The 19,418-nt window shown below is 39.7% G+C and overlaps 1 protein-coding gene across 3 annotated transcripts in view; it reads right to left on the bottom strand.

Moving 5' to 3' along the window:
• Positions 1-19,418, bottom strand: part of USP3 (ubiquitin specific peptidase 3) — a 40,893-nt gene that overhangs the window by 10,402 nt on the left and 11,073 nt on the right. For all 3 annotated transcript variants that reach the window (XM_039557591.1, XM_019280765.3, XM_039557592.1), the window contains exons 2-8: positions 14,607-14,667; positions 12,717-12,848; positions 7,124-7,207; positions 5,422-5,503; positions 3,193-3,275; positions 2,514-2,627; positions 1,722-1,835 (exon numbers count right to left, since the gene is read on the bottom strand). In XM_039557591.1, coding sequence (XP_039413525.1) covers positions 1,722-1,835; positions 2,514-2,627; positions 3,193-3,275; positions 5,422-5,503; positions 7,124-7,207; positions 12,717-12,848; positions 14,607-14,667 — 670 coding nt within the window. The remainder of the gene's footprint in view (positions 1-1,721; positions 1,836-2,513; positions 2,628-3,192; positions 3,276-5,421; positions 5,504-7,123; positions 7,208-12,716; positions 12,849-14,606; positions 14,668-19,418) is intronic.

The raw sequence follows: 19,418 nt of genomic DNA, 5'->3' as shown, positions 1-19,418 counted from the left end.
GAGCACACTATTTATACAGCAGTAAATCAGCAAAACACACATCTTGCATCTTGGCATGGGGCTGCAGAACTGCCCTGGCATGCAGCACAACAGCAGTCAGGGAGCAGGACCTGCACAGCAGCAAGAGAGCCCAGAGGCCCTGCAGTTGTGCCCCTAGTAACTACAAATGGCATTTTCTACTCCCTGCTGCAGTGTGAGGCAGAAGGGCATGGAGGGCAGTAGCAGTTTTTTCTATAACCCTCCTCAGGGGAGAGCAGCACTCAGAGTCCTTCACTTTCACAACTGAAATCTCGTTGGACTAAAACAACGGAACCGATTGCCAGCTGCTCCTCCCCTGCCCCAGCACTTCAGGCTCCAAAAGCACACCCCAAAGTGGCTGCTGTGCTGCCAGCAGGCTGCTGGTTCCATCTTTCTTCCCCACATCCCTCCATCCACCTTCTCCTCCCCATCTCCCAGGGAGCACAAAAGACATATCTGGAATTTCAGCATCAATAGCTTTTACCAGGTTTAATTAAGCACTGAACAAATTCAAATTTTCTCCCTGGATCATGTGGGAGTGGGGACTTGTTAAAAGCAGCTGACACTATTCTCCATTTGATTTTATGAGTTCCCTTATCCATTAATCATGGACATGCTCCCAGAAAACTGGGAATAAAAAGGGAAGAAGGAGAACCCCAACAAACAGCACTTTTTCTTTTAAAAGCTGTGATAGAATCCACAGTGCTGAAAATTTGCTTGAGGAACTTCAATGAACAGGTTCCTCACTTGGTCTAACAAGAATTATAGAGAAGACTGTAATAGGGAAACTGGTCACAGACAGTAGGGATGATGTTTGTTTGCCTACAATGTTTTGGTCACTGCTTGCAACTACTGGTATTAAACTTCCTTGATTCTCATAAGCCAAGTGAAACATAACTGGCAGTGTGAAGAACAGAATAAACAGATCTGTGGTTTTGGGTTACTCATTGAGCAGATGTGTTCACAGCATCTTTTCAGCACTGCTGGAGATAAAACAGATAAGAGAGCATCTTTACTATCTGACAACATGGAGCAACTTACCTTCATCACAATATATCCTAACAGGTTTCAGTGCTCCTTTGAAAGAGGTTCGGGGGCCAGGACAGGGAGACCTTGGAGAGGAACGATACTTGGGTTTACTTGGGTAACCTTTTTCCCTTTATTGTCTGTTTTGTCAGTATGGGCACAAAATGCTTATTATGCACAAGATTTTTCTCTTATAGCCCTTATTTCATGTCCAGCTGCTGGATACAGTATTTTGAGAGAATCAAGGAAGTTTCAGCCAGTATGTTTGCATTTAGGCCTGTAGGTGCTGTCTTTTTTAATCTGACTACATCACTTTCTTATTGCAGCCAAGCCTGGGTCCTGTCAACACCCTGGCACTTGGCACTTACCTACCAGTCAATAGCTTGATTCTTTCGGAGCACTGGCTCAAAGGTACAACTACCACTGTTTCTCATTTGAGATCTCTGTCCTCTCTGACACTGCTACATGTGGTAGAATGGCAGAAGGAAAAAGCGAGCACTACTGACGAACACAAAACTGTTGGTCAAAGCAAAGATCATTTTCAAAGCACGTTTGTAGGCCTATGGAAAGCTGCGTAGAGTGCATCCTGTGGATGCAGCCCAATTCAGAGTAGGACACCAGCAATATGTGGTTGCAATCAAGAATACTGTCATTTAAAAAAAAAAAAAAAACCTTACCTAAAATTTGGCATTATTTTCCAAACAACGTAAAATAAAGACTCTGGACTAAATGCAGTTTGGCTTCCTTGCCATAAAGCACAGAGTGTCTTTCTGAATTCTTCCACAAGTGAACTGTAAAGAAAGTAAAAGCTGGTGTTTAATGTGGGTTTGTGTCACAATCCGTTAGAAGTTTACTTTTTCAATGGTACAAGTATCAGAAATTAGCTGGGTTAAGACTGTAATGACTGCGTAAATATCCTTTCCAGTACCTTCAAAGATTTTATGTCCAAAATCCTACCCATAATGTTGAAGACACACAGCTTAGGAAAATTACATTTCAGATGTTCAGGACTCACATGAACACCTATGCACTGTTTGCCATTTTAGTGCAGACTCTGCTAACATCATCCCTTTAACATTCGCTCAAACAACCTACAGATCATGAATCACCTACTCCTGAATTTATTTTGTAGTAGTAGCAATATGTTGACTTGCTTGTCACATCTCCATGGCCCTATTTCAGCTGGAATTCAGTAGCATAATGTCTGCAGCACATATAAATAGGACTTCTTAACATGATTTAACATGTACGCTCCAGCACTACCTGCTGTATGTGATTGCCTCTCCCTGCAGCACCAGACCTGTAACAGCAAGCTGCAAACGATACAAGTTCCTTTCTTTGTAGACAACTATTCTCCCGTGACTCGGTCCCCTGTGAATTGTGCAATATCAAAAGTGTACAGTGACCCCAGCAGCCCACATTTGCTGTTTCCTGCACAGCTCAGAGCTCACAAGGCACACACAGCTTACACATTGTTATCCCCCTGGCTCCTGGTGTGGTAAGTTCGCCGCCCTGCCGTCTTCCCATTCCTCAGCTCCACCGCAGGTAACTCTTTGAAGTAACAGCAAAACTGCTGAATGTTACTAGGAAAAAGGAAATAAGAATGAAATCCTTAAAGGGCGGAGAAAAAGGAGAATATTATGTATTCTGGAGCTAGTTCTTTTAAATGCATAAACACCAGTTCGTGCAGTAATAGAGGATGGCAATTACAAACAGTTCAAGAGACAAGAAATACTGTAGCAAATACTCATCTTCTGTAACCAACTGAGCAGATCTGAAAATACCATTGTCATCCCAAATTCCTAAAATAATTACATTTTGGCTCTGCTTTGACTAAGAGATACCCTGCCAGACTGAGCTATCATTTCCTAACAACCCAGACTGCATCTGCTGAGGAAGTTAATGCACTTCACCGGCCTCGGCAGTGAAGGGGCAGTCTCCTGTTCTGCGCAGGACATGTCGGGTTTCTTCTGGAATGCTACACCACAGGATGTGCCTCACACCATGAAACACAACTTCATCAACCCACACACACCCACTCCTGCAATCCAGGCACACTTCTGTCCAGTGGGAACTTGCCAAATTCACCTGCCCAATGCTACATCACACAAGCCCCCTGAGAGGGGTGGGAGAGCTGTGGAAAGGTACCTGAGCGACTGAAGGATTGCATTCATGAAACAAGTGTTCCCCAGGTTCCGGAGGCCTGTGGCACAAAGGGCAGTGGTGCTTCCCTAGAACGAGAACAGTTAAGTTAAAGAAAGATTTATCATTGCTCCACTACTTCCCTCCCTCCTGAGTCATCACGGTTGGATCAGCACAGATTTAAACAATAACCAACTACACTGAGTGCAGCCGCAAAGCCAAAGCAACCACCTCAACAGCTCCAACTGCCTTGAAGCTCCATCTTGACACAAAAACTGCTTCTTAGTTATTCCTGTCAACAATCTTTTCCTGTGAAAATAAATCTAGAATAGGACAACACAGAGTTAATCACAGGCTCTTACTGACAAGGATTTGTGTGTGTATATGTTAAATAGTCACACTCCAATAGTGTTCAGTAAGAACTGGACAGCAATTTCCCTAGTGCCTTTGAAAAATGAAAGTACCAATCCTCATCCATCTTTTCCCATGTCTAATATGCAGTGTGGCCACCTCCAGGTTGATTTTAAGTCACCAGCACTAGTCTGAGTCTCAGTGGGGTTTTGTGGTATCCAGGAGGCTTTTTGAAAGACAAGACAACAGCATTTATTTGGGGAATAAACAGTCAAGTTAGACTGTGCAAAGAAAAGGCAGAGTGTTGAAAAAAGAGAAGCAAAATATACACCATTTACAGCCTAGAACAATGAACCCCCAGACAGGCTTGCTTTTTGACAAATCCCCAGGTTGGGTGGGGAGGAAAGGGAAGAGAAATGTGGACAAAGTTGCATTTATGATTCTAGAATCTGCAACTCTTGGACACATTCCACTGTCTACAAAATATCACATTGGAAGTTCATCAAATTTCTGGGTATTCTTCATTGTTCTAACATAATTTGAAAGCTGGGCTATTTTTTAGTATCTCAAAGTGCAATCACCACAGTGTCCTGAGCATATTCTTTTCTCACTCTTGCCCCAAGTGCCACAGCACTAATGCACACAGCAGTGCCCCTGCAGTTCTAGATAAGGATTCAACATGCCAAAAATAAAAAGATAATCTGTTGTTAGAGGCAATACTGAAGTATTAATAAAACTGACAAAACAGCACTAAGTAAGAAGAATAAAAGCAGCATTTAGTTCATGCTTTCTAATTCTTTCTTCTCCTTATCTAAATGTTGCCTGGAATTTTTCTTCTGGTTTTTACTGGCTTTGAGTTTTTCAGACAATGATGCTGTGTACTGCCATAGCAACAAAGCCCCACTATTTCTCCCAGGCTTCCTCAATCTCTGCAGGACTGGGAAAGTACAAGAAGCATAAGCAGCACATTCAGATAACCCTGAACTGGTTATAGTAGTGCATTTTTTAAAGCAACTAAACCCCTCCACACTTTACCAAGCAGCAAGTGACTGCTTTGCTCCACCCTAGGCTCTTACTCCCATTCACATCCTCTTGGGCCCTTGTTCCTATGGCTGAAGAAGCTGCTGCTCCAGCTCCCTTTGGTGACACTGCTGGCCCACAGCCCAAGAGCTCTGCTCCATCTCTCCCTCATTTTCCCAAGGGTGAAAATGAAGCAGTTGAATACAGCTGGGTCAGAATCTTCCCTCTCCACACTCAAAATGTGGGAGAAATTATGAAAATTAGGAACTCTGTTAATCCCATCTGTGCAAAACAGACATTTGATTTGGGACATTCTTTGTCTGGAAGAAACTATGCTGCCTGTCAGCCACCTAGCCAGGGCTGGATCCTCCTCTCCTGGGTGCTATTCTGCAGATCTGAAGCTAAAATAGCAGGAAGATGAAATGAGGAGAAGAAAAGCTTAAAAGCAGTCCATAGTTTCTCTTGAAAGCCAGTTTTACTAAGCTCTTTTAAAAAACTGGTAATATTTTTTACTTTTTCGTAACAATTATTCTTAGTCTCCCCTCAAAAGAGGGCACCTCCTTCTTTGCCTTCTGCACCTGGGAGAATAAAAAAATAAACAAAATACAAAAGCCCCTTGTGTGCTCAGGAAAGAAAAGCTCCACCTTGACATGAAGCCCTTCTAAAGCACAGGGAAGCTCACAGTGTACATCAGCAGAAATGCAGCAGTGTATCAACCATGCTTGTGTGTGAAGGGGCTTTTCTAGGTGTGTGGCCAGAAGATGCTAAAGTGCACCAAGCAGAATGTGGGTCTAGGCCAACTATAAACCTCAGCAGGTTTACAAAAACCCTTTAAACTCACTGTACCAGATCTGTTATACTTACATTTACTTTCAATAACTTGCTGTTCAGAGATGAGTTTTCCAATAGTTTTCTTTTCCTATGTCTGTCTGATGTAAAGGCTGAACTGTTGGAAAGCAATTAAAAGAGGTTATTTACCACAAAAACAAAGTATTGTGTGGAATGGACTAGATATAATCAACTCATGTTTAACGGAGTGATTCCATCTGTCACCAGTTGTCACTGACAGCAAACAGGCTCCCCATTGCTGCAGAGTCTGAAAATGGGCTGCACCTCCCTCGGGGCACAGCCCCATGGCCCACCAGGGAGTCAGAGCAGGATGTTCTGCCCAGGGATGTGTGCCCTCAAGCATGGCCTTATTAGCAGCTACTTAATCATCTAAAATACTGATCTTTTTCCTAGGTCAAAGAAATAAAATACTTCTGTCAGGAGAATCATCTAAGTCTTTAAGAATAGAACTTCCAAAAATCAGGACGAAGTTAAGTTACCAAAAGTCAAGAATATGTGGAATGTTAGCACTTGTGAATTATGGCTGACCTCTCTTACTTAAATAAAAATACATGAAACTGTAACATTTCTGTAATACTAAGTGACAAAAATAATCATTTATTCTTTTGCACATCAATGGAAATTAATGGCCCCTCAATTAAACCAGCTGATGATTTCTCTCTAATTTAATAGTGAAATCGTAGTTTGGTTCAGGGTTTGGGGTTTTGGTTGGTAGGTTTTTTCTTTTTTTTTTTAATTAAAAAGCCCTCCAAACATTCAAAAACCACCATTAGACAGAATGAGAGCCTGCACAGTATCATTTACCTCCCAAAAAGTAAGGTCTCCTGGACATTTCCAAAATACTTGTGTGCACTTCTCATTATGCTTAAACATCTTTACATCTCATTATGCACCTGACAAAGCCACCAAAAGAAAATGGACAATAATTAAAATATTAATATAACCTACCAAATAATCGATACACTTAACTCAGGGAGGATCCAGACATTTCCCCGAACCACAGCAATTTCTTAGCAGGAGTCCTGGTGGAACTCAGGGGCATCCTGATGTATTTGGAAGCACTGAATGCATGTGTATTTCCCCTTGGCATTATGTAAGACTTTCAGGCAAACTGTGCAAGCACTCTTTTCTCCCTAAGGACTGGCCACAGCACATACATCACCCAGATCAGATTATCTGCTTTCCAGTGGAACAGCACCAGTCAGAGGCAAAGGAAAAAATGTCTCTTCTGTACAGTTCTAAGTTCATAAGCCTTCTTAATCTTTTTGCTAGCAAATCAAACTATACAATTAATATGAAGACTACTTCCACCTGTACTTTTGCTTCAATTTCTCTGATAATAAAAGCTTATTGTGGTTTTTGGACAAAGCTATGACAACACTATCTGTTTCATTCTGAAAAATCTCTCTCATTTATGTGGAAAAAGGCATTATTGTTTAGGCAGAAATAAAGCTAATTGATATCTAAATTACTGCATTATCATATGCTGCTTCTGCGAGATTCACTGTATAAGAAACAAGACATGAGATCAATTAAATCCATTTGTTCTGCACCTCTGCTTCTTAGCGATGAAAAGGTTTCTAAACACACAGTTCAAAGACACACAGAAGGATTAAGATACACATAATTAGATAAATATACATACATGAAACAAATACCACTTAAATGATGCAGTATTACAAGTCTGCCCAAGGCAGTCTGGATGCAAACTACTTACTTTTCCAAGTTCTGTAGGTGCTCTCTGACCTTCTGTACCAGGCCCAGCTTGGTATCATTGACTACAAAATCATCACAGCGATAACTGCAAGAAAAGTATTTTTCAGAATATGCAAAGCACCTCAGTGAAGCAGATCAAATCACACAAGCCTATGTATGGGAAGCACCAAAGGGATCCATCTACTCAAAGATTATGAGGAGAACTTGGGAGCACACCACCTCACATTGAGCTTGGTTTGCTCCGAGAACCCCCGTCCAGCAAAAGAGGGTACAAGCAACATCTTACTACATGGCTTTTCTTCTAGTTTAGTTCTTTAGAAATCAAAAGCATGATATACTGCCTGGCCCAAGGCAGAATACCAGCTCAACAAAAACTCAAACAGTGTAACCAAAAGCAGACTCAGTAGTCTATCCATAGATTCATCAGAAAAGACCAACTGACACCTAGTAAACCAGAACACAAAGCTTTTATTAATTTTTGAACTATTTTAACATTGTAAAGTTATCACTGAAACCTGAAGAGCTGAACAGATACACACAAAACATAAAAGTTGGTGCTATTGAAAAAACAGCAGGAAAGATGGACTAAGATCACCTGAGTTTTCCAAAGTCAGGCCAGAAGTCTGTGGCAACTTGCACCTCGTGCTTAACCACAAATATCACTCCATCACTCATCAATTTCTGTACATACTGTGAAGTATCAAATTACAGCTTCAAATTTTGGCAGACAAGTGAACATGTCCTGTGAGGAAAATTAACTTTGGATATGTTTAATATCAGAACTGTAACTACGTCTCTCCTTTCCCTTTGGCACAAGACTGACTCAAACACAAAATACATCATCATCACCTCAGGCTACTCCTCTGCTGGAGCAAATCCACACTTGCTTCCTAATTTAACGAAGCTACTGACTTCAGGCACAACTGGAATTCACAACACTGTTGCAAAAATCTGCAGTAATGCCAGTGTTCCTTCGAACACTACATTCTTAAAAAGGCTACAGAGTTGAGAAAGTCTGTTCATGACCTCTGATTTTTGCCTCTAAGAAGAGAAATTAATATGACTCTCAAGCAGTTATGGGTACTTACACAAGATCTAGAAATTAGTAAGATTACCAGTAAGGGAATTTTTTTTTACATTTTTAAAGATGGCCACAGACCAAGTTAGTTTGGGAGGGGGAAGAAGTCTGTTAATATGCTGCTTTTTCAGCCATGTCTTAGTTAGTCCTTGGCAGCTTTTTCAGCCACCTACAATGACCTAATGAGGTGCTCCTGCACTCCCACAGGACACCAGTCTCCCAGGCCAACCCTCAGAGCACACCAGCCCAGCCAGCTGAACACCCAGACTGGAACCCTCCTGAGCAAGAACACCCCAGCTACACCGGCACAGTTACACTGCTACTAATGCTGGACTAGCTACTGTTGATAAAGCAGGGAATGGAAGCCTCTATGGGAACTTACTGCTGAAAGATGATTAAATTGCTCCCATGCCCTGAAGATCACATTAACCTTATTTTCACATACCAGTTTAGTACTTGCCCCAAGATGGAAGAGTAAAACCAAATACATCAGTAAATATCAGGGTCGTTCCAACACTGGAAAAGTACTTGTAAGTTTCACTCAGAATCAAGACAAACTTCTATTTCTCTTTTTACTGAGCAGAGTTTTTAAACCACCTATCTTGCAACACTGAGGATTCAGCATTACTATTAGAAATAACAGCATTACCTCCAATCTATTTTGGATAAACCAAGTAAACAGAGTGAGAAGTAGTTTATGTTTTAGTTACTTAAATTTGCTAAGCCCATACACCTTAAGGGTAAACTGCTGAGAAATTACATCCTATATGTGAAGCTGGCATTCAAAACAGATGTTTAATTTGTGATCCTCAGGATTATCGCAAATTAACAAACACCTTTTTTGCACACAGCAGCTCTACAATATGCTTTAACAGCAACGGCATGGAATAAATTCTATACCTTCCAGAGGGTCCCTTATATGGCTTAGGACAGTATTTTCCTCTATACACTCTATTTTTAGTACCTCTGCTACCTCCAAGGCCTGGTCTCTGCTGGCCTCATTTGCTTCTAAAATGGCAGCAAGCCAGTGGATGTACGCACTGCTGGGAACAGGAGTGCTTAGGAGGGACAAAACTTCATGCTGTGATTAAAAGCCCTGACTAGATTCAAAGAATTTGAAGGATAGGAAAAATTAAGAAAACCCAGGTTTCCTTAGTTATGCCAACACTTTATATGAGTAAACAAAGAGGTCAAGTTCTACTGTCTGGATAAAAGGCTTTTAACTCTTCCTATTTTCACTGATTGTAGAATGCAAAATAAGAGTACTAAGCAATCTCATTTTCCAATGCTCGTGGCACCAGCACAGTAAGCCTGGTTTATTTTTTAAAGAGAACCATCCTCACAAAGACTAAAAAAGAATTTTCCTAAGTCCTTGACAGTTGGTTCTTTTTACACCAACCAGGAACACACACACCCCCGACACAACTGTGTCCCTTTAAGGGATAACAAGGAGGGTAATGGGTGAGAAATCTGACCTGCAAACTGTGTCTGGGATTAAATGAACATAGGAAACATATTATGCAAATACATAAACAAGGCAGCCTTTCTTCTTCTGTGCCAACTGTCTGTGCACTAGCACAGAGAAAACCAATTTACAAGAGTCCTCTTTCAGGAAAGCAGGGTTCTTACACATATCGTTTTACTTCTCGTGCACAAAAAACCAACTAACACAGCAGGGGAAAGCATCCTACGATAGCTTGAAGACAAAAAAGATCTGTACTTCTTGCAAACTCTTTGTGTGTAGTACTTTAGAACTAACCGAAAGGCTGATTACCTCCAAGAAGTGGAATTCAGGACTCTCTTTTTCTCAGCAGTTAAAGTCTCAAACGTAACTTAGTCTGAGGGTTTAATATTGCATCTATTGTCTCAAAAGTGACCAAAGAATCAAGAAGAGAGTTGTACTCTCATAATAAATGAAATATTAACAAATTCTCTCAACTTTTCCACTGTTAAGACTGAGCAGTTGAATAGAAGGACAGAGTAAAACAACAAAACCCTCTGGAAAGACTGCATGACAGGTTATGACATGGCCAAAGGAAGGCAAAGGATCAAATGCTGCCTTCTTAGAAAGCCCATACAAGCCTGTTCACTGCTATTATCATGCAAGCCAACAAACACAGTAAATTGGGATCCATAGGATAAAAATGGAATAAGAGTATTCTACTCAACTTTGTGCAGTAAACACAACTGCAAATAAAAACATAAAAGCCAGCACTGCATCAAAATATCTCCATTATTTTTAGAGTAGAAGTAAAATTCAATTAAGTCGTAAGATGGTATTTTACTGACTTTCAAATTATTGAGGCAGCCCACACCAGTAGCATAAAATATCCACCTTTACATAAAAGTTCACTTAAAAGAACCACCATGGCATAAACTTAGCAATGTCTACTGGATTCATGTCCACACTAAACCTAACAAAACAGCCTTTTCAAACTCACTCTCCACAATAACTAATTATGTCTCAACTTTACCGAACTATTTGCTTTAACTGGCACCGCTATTTGACAGCAGCCTCCACAGTACTGTCCAAAATAAAGGGGGAAAAGTTGATCTGAATGCCTTCTGCTTCATCTTTAAACTTCTGTGCTCATTTCAACTGGGTGCAGTAACAAATTCAAGTATCTTTTTCTGATTATCGTGAGGGAAAAACCTGAAATATACTAAATGAAAACAAAGATAAACTGCTTTTAAAACTTGTTCAGCTTCACATTAGCACAGGAGTTATAATTTGCTGGTGAACTACCCACAACAGGAACTCTCCAAAGCAAAGCTGGCTACAATTAGTTCCAGTTCATCCATAGATGACTCAGCCTCTACTACAGCAGAAAAGACATCACATCACATGCTAAACTGCTTCCCTTGTGTTCTACCAGAAACATGTGCCTCCCCGAGGTGCAGGTCTGCCTGCCCCTCACCAGCACAGCTGGGGTCAGTAACAGATCCCACAGCCCCCAGTCTGGCTGCTGGTACTTTGTAATGCCCACACGGGGTTTGGGATAAGGTCAGCAGGGTGCTCAGACTTATCCTGCTGATAAGGTCAGCAGGATGCTGCTGTAACTCATCAAGCCTCAGCAAGTTTGGAACACTATTTGTCATAATGGAGATATAATCAAGACTTCAACTACCCCACTAAAATTCCTCCACAGATTATTACCTTCAGAATGACTAGAAGACAGGGCATAATTCAAACAAAACAAAAAGCCACAACATAGAACTCAGGTGATACCTGTATTAATTGGGAAAGTGAAACTAGCTTCCGAAAGCTGTTGCAATGCTGGTAACCTGTGCACATGTATCCCTTAGAAAACTTGTCTGTTTTCTCATGTATTCACACAGGAGCAGATAAAAATCCTGGTCATTAAAATAAAATGCAAATAAAAGCAAAATTCCCCTACATCACAAAGCTACTCCAACCTTTCTTCTATGTTTAAATGCCTACAGCTGCTTGTACCATCTGAGCAGCTTTTGAGTTGCTCCAAACATTTCTTCAGGTGAAATCACTTAACTGGGGTTTTACTTGCAGGGGATAAAAGTATGTGTTACAGAAGCATTCCTCATAAAACTGGATACCCAAACTTCAACAAACAGATTTTTTCCTGATGGACTACCCAAAAGACACCCAATTATTTGAACAAAATACCCATTAGAGGAGCTACATACCCAGTAATTTTACAAGAACGTAACAGGGATTTCCCCAAGATTTACACTGTTCAAACCCACACTGCACAAGTAACACCACACAGGAAACCATGGAGCACCTGCAAATGGGGAAGCACCTGTCAACAGGTCTGCTTAAGGGGGAAGAGGATGGAGGACGCTGAGGGAAAAAGCAGTGCTCTCCATTGACTCCCAGTCTGTGCCCCCTGGGGAACAAGTACACTGGGGAATCCAACATTAGCAGCATCAATATTAAGTTTCCCTAAACAGTGCTTATCACACTCCAAGAACCCCACAGAAGGAATCAGCCCAGGCCACTGTGCTATTTAAAGAAACGTTTCTGATTCTTCTCCTTACTCTTACCAGAGACCTGATGCTGCTTCCCAACAGGATCCATCACTTTCCCGGACTCACAGAAGGTACACATACAAACACAACTCGAGTTCAGATCTCTTGGGCAGGAACTACAGTGTAATACTTTACTTTCTGAATCCTGACAAATAAAGTATATGTGAAAGGCTTCCACCAGCTTGATGGAAGGAGTAACTACAACCAAACAGCTTTTGCAATTAAGAGGTTTGGGTCTCCACATACCCCAAAGCAAACAGAAGCAACTCCAAACCCCACAGCACTTATTTAGAAAAGTTTCTTCTGTTTAAGTCAGTTGACGTGTAAGAGTTTAGCCACAGCCAGTGCTACAATGCACATGCAAAAGCAGAGTGTTCTAAAAATACAGGTCTGGAAATCAAAAGATGAAATGTTCAAAAATGTGTGTAATATACTGTTGCACAAGAGTCTGATGTTTTCACCTGCTAGAATATAAAAAGTTGTCAAATTACAGTGTTTAAACCCTTACCAGTATGTACTGTAACTACTGCAATCCATACACACAGTATGCTGAACTTTCTCCTGTTTTTCTGTTTTCTTATGATTGGTCATAGGAATCTGTGCATCTTCGTAATGCTTTTTTGCATGGCCATTCACATATCTAAAATAAATGAAAAAGAAATAAGTTTATACTTCTAAACAGCTAATTAGCATTCATTTAAAAAATAGGAATAAAAAAGGCATCCAATATTTACACAGGCATTAAAAAAGACAATTCACTTGTGTGAAAACACTGGTTAAATTTTCCAACGTTTTCCCCCTTTACTCTCTCATGTGGTCCAAATTAGCCCCTCCATCTCCTTGTACCAAATCCCAGGATGTGTGCTCTTAACAGTCTAATGCACTTCCACAACTGAGAAAATCCTAAACTCCCTTTATCCATACCTGTAAGTGCAGGAAGTCCGTACTACTTTCCCATATACTCTTCTTAATGCTCCACCTTTTTTCCCCCCAGCACTTGTGTTTGGGATCCCTTTAAGAGAGTGCTGACCCCCATCTGAAAGCACCCCCATTTTCAGCTTTCCAATTTTGCAGCATGATTTAATGTTACAGTCATCCTGTTCATGAACTTGAAGGGCTCTGGAGCTTGTGGTTACATAAGGGAATAAGAAATCTAAAATCCTGCAGCTCTTTTGCTGACACAATGAGCATTTTCATGCCCAAAGTCTGAGATACAGGAAATTAAGCACCTTTAATTTAAAAAGAAGTGTCCTTATAAAATGCAAGAGCCCCAAGGTATATTAAATCTTCTCATTCAATTATTTTCCATTCTAAGGATGGGAGCAGTTTGGAAAGACAAAACAAACTGCATGAATAACTGACTCAGTGTCTACCAACTGCATGTAAGAAGGGCCATTTGTGGACAGTAATAATATTTTTTTTAAGATTAGCAACAATTAAAATATTCCAATTATTTATTTCATACCATGAAGTATTTCCCGCTCTCTTAGGTCTCACCAAGTATAGATTTATTAAATAAATAAATAGAGGGGAAAAAACAGTTGGTGTCAAAAATTCTAAGATACATTACTAAAACTGTGGCACTTACTGCTACCCAGATCAAACAAACAAAACCTTGAGTTTATTCAATCCACTTAAAAAGATGAAGTCACTAAGTTTAATGATGCTTTCCCAGAATAACAGCACACCAACACATATGTTACCCAACAGATGAAAACATGTTTGCATCTCAGACACTGTCTAAATGTCCACAGTAACTGCAGCCCATTAGTATGTGCATCTCAAACTTTTATGTAGCAGCACATTTTCTACAATTATCCTGACATATAAATAACAGCATTTACTGTATCATTCATCTATGATGTATTTGGAGTACTTCAACTAATACAGACATCAAGCAGGTGTAGCCTGAAGGAATTCTGATGGCAGCTAGTTCTTACATGCTATGGTAATAACTTTAGGTCCAAAACTACACTGCAGTACATTTAAGCTATTTGCAGTCTCAGATGAATAGTTGCTGTTTCTCTCAAAATAAGATGTGCCAACCTGTGGCTTTCCAACAATTTTTACTTGGGTTTATCTTAACACAAAAGAAACATCTTCCACAGAGTGCAACTTTACAATAAATTACCAGTTCTCCAGACACTTTTTGAACTGAGCAGTCACATTTACTGTCCACTTTACTTGAAAAACCCAACAAAATAAAACCCCCATATCTTGAGTATAATCTCTGGACTCTCATAAGGTAGCAAAGAACCACGTTAAGCATAAACATGCAATGTTAAATGAGATAATAAAAGGCTTATTTCAGGGAAATTTTGAATGAAGTGAGAGTCAAGCAATAAAGGAGAAAGATAAAAGTCTGATTAAAAGATTTGCACACTAACATTGTACCCACCTTCCACAATGGACACTCGAACACGTCAGACAGACCCAGGGACTTTTGTTTGACCGGCACACTATAAAAGATTTTAAAAAAAAAAAGGTCAAATGAATGAAGTCTACTTGATTTTAAAATACAATACAAAAAAATCAGAAGGACAAAACCACTGGTAAACCTTCTGATTTTTTCTTTTGGCTTTTAATAAGACAGTCCAGTGAACACAGGATAAAAAGCTATAGCACTTCTGTTTCATAAAACTTGTTCTACAAGAAACCATTTTAAAGAAGGTATTGCAAGAAAGCCTGGCAATCTGATAAGAAGCACAGAGAATAAATTACTGTGCAATGCATGATAATACACACCATTTATACAACGTGTATTCCTACTCTGCAGTGCTGATAAAGAATTTATCCATAATGACTTCACCCTCAATGTAACACCAGTGCTGTGCTTCACAATTTACTCAAGACATCAGAAGATGTTATCTAAGTTTTTGGCTGTCAGATGTTAAGTCTAGAAAATTTAAAACATGGATGTTTAAAGCTAAAGGGCTTAAACAAAACCAATGGCAAATACTAAAAAAAGATGAAACACCATTCCCAGGGTAGAGCCATAGAAATGGGATATTCCAACTCTAATTCTAACCCAGCAGCATGTCACTGAAAGAGGGATGCTATGAAATACAGCACTTAAGATTTGAGAAATAAAATTGTTAACTATCCATTACCACAAAATTTACAAAAATAATATTACACTTTGAAATACCCAACTAATATGATGAGAAAATTAAAATAAAACACTAAGTGCATGGCTACAAGATCAGAAAACAAAAATAAAATACTACTTTGATTATTCCCAAAATACAAAAGGGTATGATAACAGATAATTTTTTTACACAACATAAATTTCTGCTGCTTGGAGCAGCCAGTCAAGAGAGTCACAGAGGAAAGAGAAGAGATTGGGAACATGAAGGCCTGTGAGGCCAGGGGGTAGAAAGACAAAGAGGATAGGACTGACACTGGTTGTACATGTAAATTACTTAAATTGTTATTTATTGTGGGAAAGCATGAGAACAGCCTTCCCCTTCCGGAGTCACATCTTAAAACAAGAACTGAAGCAGCACAGAAGCTGCTCCAGGGTAGGATCAATCTGAGCAGGCTAATTCAGGACTTGTAGCAAAACTCAAAACACAGTTCACCAAGCTATGAACCATGGTACATAGCAAACTGTTAAGATCAAAGACTATTGGAGAACATCAAGCTAAGAAAAGTAGTTTCTTTATCAAATTAAATGTTCATTAAAAAGGAAGGGGTCAATTTTGAAACAGCAGAGAACCAACAAGCTTAGCCATTTAGAAGAGCTAATATATTTTTCCACTACCAGATTTTACCTTTGTGATTTAAATCAGATGGAAAAAATAAAGAGTACACTGCTTTTTAAACAACTGGGTTTTGAATCTGAATTTATTATTACAAATAGCTGCTGTATGTCAACTCAAAAGCTAAATCCAAGGCATGTTTAAAATGAGAATGTTACCGTACTATGTGGGGGAAAAAAGGCACATCCTCCAGAAGTATTTTTTGAAGTAAGTACTTTAAACTCTCCAGTCAAGGCTCCAGAACTGGTTCCTTCAGCTGCTTTACTTGAGAAACACATTTTTTCATATGTCTCAGTTTTCCGGCATTGGTTCTCCAAAACTCAATTTTTCTATTTCTAAAGCTGTTTATTCCCACAGCTGTGATGGTCAGCTTGCAATAGATAGAAAGCAGCCAGGTAGAGCTGTTTTGGTTTACATTTCAAGTCAGGAACATGGAAGAAGTTTGTCTAATTTGACCAAAATGTTACTAAGAAACCCAAAATTTAACACTGGCAAACAGAAGAGAAAGGAAAAATCTTAAACAGCCATTATCAATTAAAAATGGGCTAAAGGAACCATTGGTCTACCCTGATACAATTTTATTTGCTTGAATTTCACAAACTACAATGTAAAATATGAACCAGAAGGAAAGAAAAAGAAGCCAAAACCATTCATGCACTTAATCTGTGTTCAAATGCTGTGTGAACAAAGCACTACTCTACACTTTCCATGCCAGGAACATTAAAAGGTCTTCCTAGCATTAAAATCCTAACAGAAATCTCCCACTTTGAAATCACATGTTTGCTTTCACTATGTTATCATCTATGCATGGAACTGGTTCTCAACCAGTAGGTCAAAGCATTATGATGGAAACTGTTACTCCTACTTTCCACTCCTACCAGACAATTACAATTTCACATTAAGGTACTTTAAGTACCTGTACTGCTTGTTTGTCAAGTGTTAAATTATACCAAAGTAGTGCTCATTCTGCAGGTTTAAATGTTCTGCACAAAGTCAGCAAACAAGTCCAACTTCTGCACAATGCCAAAAAAATCACATACACTAAAACTTTCCATCTTTCATATCAGGGAATAGGAAAAGATGGCTCATTTGTTTACTTTAATTTTTAGGAAGAACTTTGGTCCAATTGCATCACATCAGAAATGTGTAGTTTATCTTCTGCACAAACATCTCCACCCACAAAGAACTCATACCACATGGAAGTGTCTCCCACTAAGATTAAACACAGAATCCAGTATTAAATCTGTGACCTCTGTTAAATTAAATTGCTCTATTCTCAGAGAATTACACAATTGATTTTTTAACACATTGCTGAAGACTTCATTTTGTATTTCTCTGAGGCTAGCTCAGTAAATAGCTGCATGAAAGCCTGGCTCTCCAGGTATTCCTCAGTACAGATCCTGAAGCAGTCACCATCTTGCTACTTAATAAATTTAATTACACTGGAAGCTTCAGGCATTAATCAGGACTCTATCAAGACAGGCACCATGGAATGCACAGCAAAATCACAAATCACTGTCCAGAACTACCTATAATCTAAATTAGAGGTAGACAGTTTGGCTTCATATGTAAAGATACTGCACATTATTCCTTTCAAATGGGGTACTGACATGAATGCAGTAAGCTTCAAAGCAGACCAGAAGTGAGAGGGAGAGATCCATAGCAAATCCTTCTCAATTCAGAAGAACATTACACAGCCCTGGAAGTTGACCCTTAAAACAGACTTGGGTGTTCTGGACTTTCAGGTCAGACAGTTACACTAAATCATGAGGAAAGACTTTCAAACCCATTTGTATAGCTACAGATGTATTCCTTCCATAACCAGTTTTCCAATTGGGATTTGGGGGTTTGGCTTGCTTTTGTTTTAGCACTACTTAAAAAAGAGAGGGGTGCATTACATTAGCATCCCTCACTTTGGATTAAAATTATGTTCAAACATTGTAACCACATAAAAAAAATTATCTGCCTTATTTAGTGGTATATAGACCAAGGAACACTGGCCGCTTTCTCAGCTTGAACAAAAGTTTGGCTACTGAAACAGTTACCAACTGCCTCAATTTGCTGTATTTTTAAATTAAATTCAAGTGGTCAGGCAAAGACAATACTTAAGTGTCAAAAGAAAAGCTGCAATGCCACAATCTCATCTGAGGCATTGCCATTTGCCACTTTACATCAAAATCATCTTATTCAGAAGCTCAGAAACACAATTTTTCATCATATAATAGGAAGAATTCTTTTACAGAATGATTTCTCTAAGTAAAACTTGAATACTGATTTGTTACTCAGTTTACAAAGCCCTCTCCAAATGAAGAGGAGTACCAATCTATCCCCAGGAGAGCAAAGAGTCATACATAACTTTGGGAATACTCAGAGACATCCATGCAGCTTCCACTTTTTGTAAGTCAACTGGGTAAGGTTCACTGAGTTATGCCAAGTAGAATGAGCAAGATATGGTTAATCAGTTTGGTGTTCTCACCACAGGGTCCCCCACCCCATCCTACCCCACAATCATGCAAATATGTACTTCTCATGCTTATTTTTTTCTTGTTGAAAACCGACTCCAAGTGCACTCTTGCGAAGCATGAACGCTCCTGGCAAACACTGCATTTCTTACACAGCAAAGATGCAGACTGCCACTGAAGGAAAGTTACAGACACGTAAAAGTGCACAACCAACTTGTGAAATTAATGGGTTTGTTTAAACAGCACACTGCATAGCTGAGAAACTGGCAATAGAAAAAAGCAGCAGGAAGAGGAAGAGACAAACAGGAAGCAGTTTTTGTAAAGCAGCCAAGTTCAGAAACCTGCAAGATGCAGTGTCCACCAGAGACCTGGCAGCAGCACAGCCACAGCGCGAGTGACCCCGGGCCAGAGCTGCTACAGAACTGTGCTTACAGCCAGGGTTTAAAATAGCCCTTCATTGCACCACTAAAGAAAAGGTCACAAAATATCAGCACATTAAGAGCAATACTTTGGTCCTTCTGTTAAAAGCACATTGAATAGAAACAAGATTAGGGTCACTAAACTGTTTCAAACAGTCCCCACAGCCTTTACCAGACATCCTGGGCTCTGCTCTCAAAAGGAGCTATAGCAGCACTCCCACGTTACTGGCCCAATTATACACTTCAACAGCACATTGACCCGCACAGAAACATCTCCAGACTAACTGACCTCTGGTCAGTTCACTTTACGTTCACACAGTAGATATGTGAACATTATGTTCACATAGTTTCAGCTACACTGAAACAAGCTAAACTGTAAAAAAAAAACCAAAAAAACCAAAAAACCACCACTGTTGCTCCACTCAGGAAGAAGGAACAGTACTTACATACTTGTGGTGTCAGTGGTACACTGATACTGTGCTGAGAAAATCATCCCACAAACACGTGCACTTGCTGACAAAGGCATACAATATGCTACTTAAGTACAGCATGTTGCACATACAACATG

This window comes from Corvus cornix, chromosome 10 (assembly GCF_000738735.6).
Source record: "Corvus cornix cornix isolate S_Up_H32 chromosome 10, ASM73873v5, whole genome shotgun sequence".
Lineage (NCBI taxonomy): Eukaryota > Metazoa > Chordata > Aves > Passeriformes > Corvidae > Corvus > Corvus cornix.
The sequence above is the reverse complement of the archived record's forward strand: the minus strand, read 5'-3'. Positions and strand labels throughout refer to the sequence as shown.